This window comes from Echinops telfairi, unplaced genomic scaffold (genome assembly GCF_000313985.2).
Source record: "Echinops telfairi isolate 266 unplaced genomic scaffold, ASM31398v2 ScPeMD7_18;HRSCAF=68, whole genome shotgun sequence".
NCBI classification, from domain to species: Eukaryota; Metazoa; Chordata; class Mammalia; order Afrosoricida; family Tenrecidae; genus Echinops; species Echinops telfairi.
This window is the reverse complement of record NW_022103915.1, coordinates 30,368,452-30,379,025: the sequence shown is the minus strand read 5'-3', so window position 1 is coordinate 30,379,025 and position 10,574 is coordinate 30,368,452. Positions and strand designations below refer to the sequence as shown.

Here is a 10,574-nt window from a genome sequence, read left to right as displayed (position 1 = left end):
TGAACCACTGGAGTAGTCTGTGAACCACTGGAGTAGTCTCTGAACCACTGGAGTAGTCTCTGAACCACTGGAGTAGTCTGTGAACCACTGGAGTAGTCTCTGAACCACTGGAGTAGTCTCTGAGCCACTGGAGTAGTCTCTGAACCACGTGGTGGTGGTGGCGGCGGCCATGGAGCTAGTTCCAACTCCCGAGGAAACACTGCCCAGTCTGTGCCGTCTCCATGATTGTTAGTATGTGTGCATCCATTAGCTGTGGCTATGAAGTGCTTTCCCACTTAAGGGACACCTCTACCAGCACCCTGTCAAACAATTTTCTGTTATAGTCCCCAAGGTTTTCATTGGCAAATTTTAGAGAAATCACCAGACCTTTTCTTGCTAGTCTTATGTTAGTCTAGGCGCTCCACCATAGATGACCCTGCTTGGTGGCATGGCTTCCAGCATGATGGCAATATACAAGCTGCCACAGGTAGGACAACCTGACACATTAGGCTTGTGTTGGGTCAGGACCTTACAAGAATTCATTGGGTTTCTTTGCAGCTTTGTGAAAAGCAAGGACCTGACGTGGGATGCACCATGTGCATCCCTATAGAAGCTGTTTCTGTAGTTTCCCGCCTTTGTCTGTTGAGGGGGTGGCATGCCTCTCCTGTGCTCACAGCAAACCAGACCAAACGCACTGCCCTCGAGGTGCGGCTGACTCCTGTGACCCTATGGGACAGGGTGGCACTGCGCCTGTGAGTTTGCTGACTTGGTGATCGCAGCCCCGTGTGTAACCACGCTGCCATCAGCGTTTGTCTTCTTCACGTGCCATTCCTACCGCCTGTCGCGCTCTCTCCTGGACTGTGACCTTTGAGGGCAGGGACCACATCTCACTCTTTTTTTGTCTTGTGCACAGAGCTCAGTAGATGTTAACGGAAGAAAATTCCCCTACGAGAAAGACCTACAAGTATGGCGTTTGCTCTTGAGGAACTTGTTGCACAAATCCTTTCAAAAGTCCCTGGATGTTGGTTGTCACTTCCACCTTGTTTCTGACACTCTCCTCAGGGAACCTTCTGTCTTTTGACAACAGCTCCTGGGAATCGGCTATTTGTCTTCGTTTAAAAATTGCTTGCAGTCAAAATGACACAGGCATGCAGATCACAAAGTAACCTAGGACGCCAGGCAGCAGGCTCTGCCTCCTCCCTCACCAGGCTCTAACCCAGTCCACCCCCCGCCCCCTTCCATTCTGCTGGTGATGCTTCCAGTGTGTGCATCACCGCATTATACCTCTTTTCCTTATTGATCCATTAGCTGTTGACTTCCTCTTCTGGAAGCCGTGTTAAGCTCCTTTGTATCCCCTCCCATTTTCCCCCTTCCCGAATCATCCCACTGATGTGGAACCACACGTTCTGGTTAAGTCAGGAGTCAGCTTTCACATCCTCGTGACCATGCACATTTGTTTACAGAGGATTCCGTGATCCTGCCGACGCACCTGGAGTTAACCACCGCTGGTTTTCATTTGCTTGGTTTCTACTACTTACTCATTTTAATTCTTCTTAGAGGATCCATCTGATGCCACGTACCTGTTAATGTTTTGTTTTTTAACTACCTCCTATAATTTTTCTGGAAGTTTCTCCTGACAGAGACCCGTGGTCCTGGGGCTGCTCTTCTGTGTTGGGCCCCCTCGTTCCAAGATCCCAGGGTCTTTTCTGGCTTATTCTTTGTTTTTCTGGAGTTTGCTAAGAAAGATGCATGGGGAAAAAATTTTTTTTTGTCTTTAGATGAATGAAAATACCTCTCACTTTTAATTAAGAATAGGACTGGATATAGAATTATGAGTGAAACAGGACTTTGTTAGAACTTTGAAGGCATTTTCTCACTAGCTTTTAGCACCCGCTGTTGCTCCTAGGCAACCTGATGACATGTCGAATCCTTTTCCATCAGAGAAAACCTATTATTACTTCTCTAGATAGAAGCCTATAGGAGGAGCCTCATCCTAAAATTTACAATGATTCCCTTGGATACTTGGAAGACTGTTTCATCGTCGAGTTGTGACTTTCAGTTCTAGAAAGTTCCATGGAATTGTTTCTTTAATAATGTTCTCTTTGTGCTTCCACTGTACCTTTTGAAATGCCTCTGGGTCCAATGTTGGGCTTTTTGGGTCATTTTTTACCTAATCTTTTCTACTTTCCATCCTGACCTATATCACTGACACATTTTCTTCTTTTTTTTTCTGACACATTTTCTTGACATTGTTTTACATTTCTATTTCTGGTTATGAAATGTAAAACTTAAAATGGTTATCTCTGGTTCTCTGATTGTTTTATGGACCCAATCATCTTTTGTACTCTGTTAATATTTTGTGTGCCCCCCCACCCCCCTGAGTTTTCTTCTACTTGTCTTGGTTCTGACGTTCACGATTGGCTAGGTTCTGTTGGCTGTTGGCACCGAGCTGGCTTTCCGTATCAGGTGATGTTGGCTCTCCATTCATATTTAAGCTTAGGGCAGTGGTTCTCAACCTTCCTCATGCTGCGACCCTTTCATACAGTTCCTCATGTGGTGGTGACCCCCAGCCATACAATTATTTTTCATAACTGTCATTTCATAACTTCATAACTGTCATTTTGCTGTTATGAATCAGGCGACTCCTGTGAAAGGGACGTTCGACCCTAAGAGGGGCCGTGGCCCACAGGTTGAGAACCACTGGCTTAAGGAGGAGCTTGTTGACTGAGGGCCTTCATCTGATAGTGAGCCTTTTAGCTGGGCTCTGCTAGGGTCAGCATCTGGAGGCTGTTCTCTGGACTGTGCAGGGAACCCAGAGAGGAAACCCAGATTTGCCCCCACCCCTGCCTCCTAAGGAGGGCACTGATGTATTTGGTACTCTGAGACTGCGTTGGGAAGGAGGCCGAGCGCCCCCCCCCCAGTTCAGCTTTTACGGAACCACAAGTTCACCTGCCAGTTTGACCCTGTTCTCTACACTGGGTTTCTGGAGTCTGCCTAGCTCAATTTCTCTAGAGATTAACCCTTGGTCCCCTGTGAGGGTGCTGGCGGTGTTTGATACTTGGGTGGGAAAGACAGGAGAAGATCCTTGGCAGTTTCAGCCCTACATCAACAGCCCCACCCACCCACACCCCACACCCAGCCGTACACCAATACCGCCCTACCGATCCACCCACCTACACTCACAGCCCTATACCAATTACCAACTCCTGCCCACTTCCTAGCCTCAAGCTTCTGTTTTTGCTTGGGAAAACAGCTTGCTCTCAGCGCTAACCTCGTGCCCGTTCTACGTTTAAGGGCATCCAGTCAGTGAGTGAACCCATTGCTCCTTTTCTGGTCTCTTTGACTTTGTTGAGTTTTCCCCCTCCCGTCACTCCACTAGAAAGGTAGGGAGGAGAGGAGCTGGGATGAGTCCACATTGAGTGGTCAGTCTTCTGCCTTACAGGCGGAGCCTCCTCAGAAGAGCAACTGGAGGCAGAAGCACGAATCTTTTATCCGGACCCTCCGGCAGGCTCGAGAGGTCCAACAGGTCATTGCCAAAGGGGGAAACCCCTCCGACTTGCTCCACATCTTGCCGGCTGAAAATCCCGACTATGTTCAGTGCCCTCACTGTAGCCGCCACTTTGCACCCAAAGTAGCCGAGCGACACATCCCCAAATGTAAGACCATCAAGAACCGCCCCCCACCTCCAAGGAAGCACTACAGTTGAGCACCCCACCAGCAGGACCCTCCTCGAAGTTCAGAAGGCTCTACCCTTTTTCAGCAGCACGCAGCAGGCAAGCAATTGGATGGGAGCAGAGTCAAGACCTGGCCACCTTCCAGATCGACTGCAGAGCCAGAATCAGCCAGGACACCGTGGTTAAGCCACAGGAGGTGAAAGGTGTCTAGCTTCCCCCTCAATGACTCCCCCACTCCCACGCCCAAGGCTGGTGCACCTTGTGGTATTTCCCTAAGATCCTATGGGTACAGACACTTGCAGTAAAGCTCTCTTTTCACCAGCCTGGCTTGTGGTCTTGTGCTGGGGAAGCCTTGCCCTGAATGCTTCTGGCTCCAGAAAGATGACTTACTGGGATGAGTTGGCATGGGAGGGTCAGGGTCACCCAGATGGCATCTCTTAGCAAAGATAATAAGCATTATTCATGGAAGCCTACCCGATCTCCGTGCCTGGTCTTGGCCCAAACCCAACCAAAGTGTGTAAGGGTTCTGGCACCTGTACCTCCTCCAACCTCCCCTATGGTGTCCTGCCTAATTAAGGAAACCTCATCTCTGTGTACTTTACCGGCAAGGGTGGGGGAAGCACACTGTACTCTTCGGAGCTGGTCCTTCCTAATGGTTGCATGTGTGCAGGGAGGCCCTGGGCTTCAGCCGGTGCGAACGCTGCTTTCCAATGAGGCTGGCTGGATGGTTTTTTAAATGAGGCAGCAAAATCCACTCTCCCGACAAGCTGGATCATCACTGCAGTGTCACGTGTCTGCCGCTTACACCACAGTGGACATATGTTTTAGCGTAAGCTTTGCAGGGAAAGGGGACAGCTCTGTGTCATGTTCTCCGTGTAGATTGTGCCGAGTGCACGGAACCACCATCACAGGCCCCGATAAGTGGTCTGGGGGACATACAGTCAAGGATGATGCGTGCAAGTTCAGCTTCGAGGGAAGCACATTCGCTCAGAGGGCGGAGGCCAGCACAGTGACCTGGAATCCTGGGAGAAGGGCTATCCTGGGAGTCTCAAGCCAATGGCTTAGAGTACTGGAGAAACACCACCCAACTCCAGCTGGGCAGAAGTCAAAACTGAGCCCATGCCGAGCCATGCTTCACCCAACAGGGCAGCCTGCCGCTCCTGTTCTGTTTCCCAGTGGCCGGCTGATGGATTAGGATTTGAAATGGAGCTTCAGGACCCCAGGCAGGGAGTGGGAGGTACTATACGTAACAGCATCAATGACTTGCGGCAGTATCACATGGCCTTTGGGCTGGCCCCACACAGACACGCAGTGTGTGCATTCTCCAAGGCCAAGCCAACACCCTGATCTTTGAGTTGAATCTGACTTGCACTGTAAAGGCAGTGGAGTTGGCCCACGGGGTTTTTCTCGGTCTTTATAGAAGCCGAAGGCAGCTGGTGGGCTTGAGCAGCTCATGTCTGGTTTACAGCAAAGCATTTAAACCACTGTGCCCGCAGGACTCCTTGATTTGCCCCACAGAGGTTGTCGGTGGCGGGCACAGCGTTAAAAAGAAGCATCTCTTGAAAACCAGCAGCTCTGGAAACACTGGCCAGCCACCCCCCATAGCACCAGCTGGGCGGGGTCACTCCTGGCTTCTCCTTCAACCAGAAGACCAGTCCCCAACCCACTTCCTTCACCTCAGCTGCCTGCTCCCGAGGCTCTTGGCTTTGGGACCCCTGGATGATGACCAGGGCTCTCCAGGGAAAACAAGCGTGTTTGCAGAATGCTCTGTACAGGCACAGGAAAGTCACTCGTTCTGATGCGACTGGAGAAATAAAAACACCAGCCAATGCCTCCATGTCTTCTTGGGTACCAAAATGCTTAGGCCTCAATTTCACTAGAAACGTTTCTTTCCAATTTTGCTTGCTCAGGTCTTTAGAAGAGGTAAGGACCCTTTTCCACCTCCGTCTCTTCCTGGACAGCATGGTGGACAGAGGGACAAATGCTGCTAGTGTCCATAGTTCACATTTGCCAAGAATAAGTAACAAACAAAAACCCAAACTCACTGCCATCGAGTCAATGCTGACTTCTGAGATGGTCACTCTTTACAGCCGTACAAAGACCCCCGTCTCTCTGCCCTGAGGCGCAGCCGGGACCCTATGGTTACCAGGCTCCTCCTCAGAACAAGTCGAGAGGATACATTTTAAAGTCCCGTGGGCTCACCCACAGGGAACAGCGCACAGTGACACCCACATGAGAATTTATTTAAGCGAACGCAGACTTGACTCCTGTATCTCCTCCCACAGTACTTCCAGCTCCCGTTTGGGTTCATTCCTCACCCTTCCCAACTGCATGGGAGACGGCAGCGCTGAGGTCATGGCGGTTCTGCTGCTGTGTGGTTTGCTGGTCTGCACATACCACTGAAGCAGCAGATGTTCCGTGGCTTTACGGCCAAGGGGAGACTGCTTACAGTTTAACTACAGCCTCCTCTGTCCTGATACACTGACGAAGACTGCTTCACTGAAGGTACATCGTTCACTCTGGAGTTGTTTGTTCTGAATGTGAGTTTAAGGCAGCATTTGCTTCGAAATGCCAGGCCAAGAAAGGGTAGGACTTGGCTGTGCTATGCCAGGGAGAGCAGACACAGTATGAACATAAGCTGGCAGCGCCACCCAGGAAAGCCCCCTGCAGGTGAGACGCGCAGCCCGTGACTTGCTCTTTCAGTGGGTCACCTTTTCTCCCTCTGCACACTCAACGTAGTTTAGAAGTCTTTAGGGGAGTGGTGTGGAAATGATGGTCGGCCAAGAAAAATGGGAAAGAAGCCAAAATGATTTCTGTGCAAGTGTCCCTTGCACGGTTTCTGGTACAAGAACATGTATTTATTTACATAAAGAGTCACTGAATCAAAGCTTCCTGAAGGCCTACCACCTGGCTGCTGGCTGCACAGAGACGAAGGTCCATGTGCAGGCTTACTGAGGCACAGCACTGGTTGAGAGTTAAAACTGTTTATTTAAAACAAATGCCAAATCACTCCACCCTCAACCTTTCAAACATCTGGGTAGCAATAAGCTAGTTCTTCAGCCACAGTGTGGAGCAGAGTACTTGGGTGAGACTCAGAAGCAACTACTGGAAGATTTAAAATACCCAGCACTGTCTAGAGGGAACATGGGACAGAACTCCGACGTGAGTTAGCAGCAGAAAATCATTCAAAGCCCCTTCTCCTGCCTCACCTTTCAGTCTTTATCTGATGCCGGATACCCATCCCCTCGGAATTGCTTTCTGTTTGCATAGGTGGGAAGGCTCCTATGGCTGTCCCAGGCACCATTTGGCAAAGTGCAAATTGTCCCTAAGGCACAGACAGAACTTAAATTCTCAGCCAGATGAATAGCAAACCTAGACTTCCTAAGGGGAAGGTGCCAAACAGCCCCAGTGTTCCACTGCTAGGGAATGACACCACGGGAACCAGAGCGTGGCTCGCAGTCCTTCACTGTCACTTTCACCCCGCCGTCGTTGTAGCCACATGCCTTTGTCCTTCGGTCCCACAGCAGAAGCAATACTATGATCACCAACCAAACCGCCCTGCCTCTCAGGCCTGCTGAGATGGTGAGGGATACAGGAAAGTGGGAGGCCAGTCAGTCCTCGACAATCTCGAAACTACATTCTGTGTGAACCCAAACCCACGGGTGGGTTGACAGCAAATCCCCAGGACTTGTACCCTCAACTCAGGGTGTCCCTTTTCCTTCTTCAAGAACAGGGTTGGTGAGTACATTAGTACCGCTGTACTTGGCTTCCCAGAACTGCAAAGACAATGGGAACATCACACCAAAGAAGATCCCACCTGTCCCCAGTCTGCAGGGTGGGGGTGGGGGGTGGGGAATGGGAGCTCCCCGAGCAGCAGCCTATTCACATCAGTGGCTGTAAGGAAATGGCAAAACGTCCACTGCACAGCTCCGAGCCCCACTGTCCTAAGAGAGAACACTCATTGCTTTGGCTGGAAGAGAGGGGAACAATTTCACTGGCTACGAGAAAGTAAGAACCCCGAGTCACCAATGCCGCCCCTGTGAGCCCTACTGCCACTGAGCGTTTCACAAGCCAAGGCAGAAACACACAGCTCACCTCCCTAGGAGACTGCTCGCCCAGAATCTCGTTAACCAAGTGTCATCCTTCGTGGGCACTTCTCTTTCTGGCAAGCTAGTTTGCTCCCATCCACATGGCCACATGAGAACAGAGAAGAGAGTCCTCAGCCAAATCCCTTTCCCTCAGCACGTTCTCTCAGCTCTGGCAGGCTTCAGGGACTCCGAGTCTGGTACTGCCTTTGGGTCATTCTAGTAGGCAAATGATAGATTCACAGGTTATGATATGGCTTCAAAAAACACGAGAAGGACGAGTACTGGCTAGACAGAGACTGGAGTGATTGGGTAGTTGCTGTCGAGAACGCTGTCTCTAAGAGTCATGGAGGCGGAGGCACCGGCCTCAGAGGCCCTCTTGTCCCTCTCAAGTAGAGAGCAGCAGGGGCCGATAAAGGAGGCCCTTCTCTCCCTCATGTGGTTTGCTTAGGGCCTTCCTGCTGCCTCACGGACTCAATTCTTCACCTCGTCCTGCATCAGAGACAGCCTGAAACTGCAGCTGTGTGATGAGGGGGGAACCCGGCCGTCACTCCTCATGGATAACATTTCAATCAATCTGCAGAGAAAAAGCAAGCAAAGCCCACTTTTCTCCCTAAAGCGTTTCGTTGCACAAAGTAACTGAGTTTTTCTGACAACCAGCCCTAGATGGACTCCACCAGACATATTTTCCTGGGCTTAGGGCTCCTGAGAGGGCTCTGAACTCTTCAGCACTATTGAGATGGCCCTACACAGTCCCGCCTGGTTCCAGACCACTCCGGCTTTACACGTTCCCCCACCCCCCCAGAGGGGCAATGCCTAGTGTTGAATTCCCAAGGCAGCTTCCAATTAATGGTGAAAACGATACATGAAATATAAGCTGCTACCAGCGCAATTAGGGTGAGCATCGTGTCTCCTCTTCAGAGGTGGGCTCAAAGGCGAGGTACAGAGCTGCTGTTGCTATGGTAGTCACTGAGGACAAAGCCAGGGCCACAGGGCCCTCCATTCTCCAAAACAATACAGTCACTCCTAGATCCTATCTAAAAGGCCACGGCACCCTCCACGTGTGTGTGTGGAAAGTGCTTCCAAGCCCCGCTGTGCGCTCCGTGTCTGCCGTGAACGAAGCCAGGAAAGCTGCTCTCTGCATTCTCGGTAAGTGTGCTGTGAAGTTCTTGGGACCCCAGTTTCCTGGGGCTGTAAAGGCTCAGAGGCCCGATCGACAGGAGTCTGTTCCCAGCAGGCACCAGGAGTCTGAATCTAAGTCAGGTTTTGGATCTACTTCCATCTCTTCCTTGGCTGTCTGGGTTCCTTTGGAATGCATCCCCACCTGTCCAGAGAAACCGTAAGCACAGTGATTAACAGGGCCACCTAGTCATGTGGTTTTGTCAGTTCAAGACTATGTTTTTAATTCCAACCTCTAGCTACAGCGTCTAGCTACAGGAAAGGTGGCCTGGTTTGCCCAGGACTACAAACTTTTTTAAATTAGGAAAACAAAACAAAATATATATATATATATAAATTTGGGTTGTATCATTCCATAGTTCAATCATGTCAAGCAGAACTATACACAATCGGTTTCCAGAGACACTCTTGGTTTTAAAACTGGAACAGTCCTGGGCCAAACAGTGGTCTGTCCTGTCTGCGCTGCCAATCACCCGTATTCACAGGACAAAGTACTTTTCATAGAGCCTCCATTTACTCCGCACCACACCCCAGGTGGGCACCTAGGGTTTCCTCCCCTACTTCAGAAACCGCAGATGGCAGGAACGTGTCTTGTCCAAACAAAGAACAGGTACGTGGCAGGACTGAGGGTTGACCCCTATTTTCCTCATCCCAGCTCACACTCTAAAGATACATAGGATGGCTCTTAAAGACACTGGAGGCTACATCTTTACAGAAAAGACCAAGTAGCAAGGAACCAGCTAACCCCTCACCCAAGCCAACCAGACCCAGAAGGCAGGGCAACCTGTGACACGTCTGTCCTGGCTTCAACAATTCAGTGACATGAAAATACAAACCAAACAAAATGGCGGCAGAGGTGGAGGGAGCTGCTCTAGATCAGGGGAGCAAACTGTGGGCCACGAGCCATAGGCAGCCCTTTCGGTACATACATGGGGCTCTAAAGTAAAATGGAGAATGAAAATAAAACTCACCGTTTCATTTATAAAATTTTAAAAGGATATTATTCTGATAACGGTGATTTAATTTATTTGCAAAAATATATTTATGGCTCCCACATAATTTTTGAATTGTTGTGAGGGGCAGGATTGACTCTTCTGTTTTAAAAATTTGCCAACCTCTGATCTAGATGGAGAGTTAGAGAGACAATATCAAACGTCATGAGGGATTCTTGACTGAATTCTGGACCGGGTGGACAACCCACCCCCTCTGCGAACCCCACAGTAATAAAGGGCTTTTTTTTTTTTTTTTTTTTTAATTTATTTTTTAAAAGGGCATTTTTTGTGGGAAAATTGGGAGTTTCAACTGGATAAGTGGATGAGAGTTGAAAATATTAGTTTTTATATATAAACATATCTACTAAAATATTGTAGTTATAAAAGAGAACCTTTAGTTTTGTAGGCACATAAAACCTTTAAAAAGTACCTAAAGGTGTTATAACATGATTTTTATCATTTAAAATGGTTATATAAAATAATATTTTTATATTTGTATACTTATACACCTGGAGCAAATACCTCAACATGCTAACTGTGACTCTAGGTGGTAAATAGATAGGTGGTCATGGTCCTGCAATATTTACAATTTTTACTCTCTAAAAAAGTAGAAGAAAAAACCATGAGCTTTAGGCGATGACAGTGGCTCAATTCAGGTGCCTGAA

General features: G+C 49.2%; 2 protein-coding genes across 2 annotated transcripts in view; one reads left to right on the top strand and one right to left on the bottom strand.

Moving 5' to 3' along the window:
- Positions 1-3,979, top strand: part of ZC2HC1C (zinc finger C2HC-type containing 1C) — a gene marked incomplete at its 5' end in the record, with an annotated part of 9,362 nt that extends 5,383 nt beyond the window's left edge. Inside the window, one exon of the mRNA XM_004699039.2 lies at positions 3,422-3,979. Within this exon, the coding sequence (XP_004699096.2) occupies positions 3,422-3,685 (264 nt within the window). The remainder of the gene's footprint in view (positions 1-3,421) is intronic.
- A 2,642-nt stretch (positions 3,980-6,621) lies between these two features.
- NEK9 (NIMA related kinase 9) overlaps positions 6,622-10,574 on the bottom strand; it is a 35,942-nt gene continuing 31,989 nt past the window's right edge. Inside the window, exon 21 of the mRNA XM_030885057.2 lies at positions 6,622-9,062. Coding sequence (XP_030740917.1) covers positions 8,940-9,062 — 123 coding nt within the window. The 3' untranslated portion in view covers positions 6,622-8,939. The remainder of the gene's footprint in view (positions 9,063-10,574) is intronic.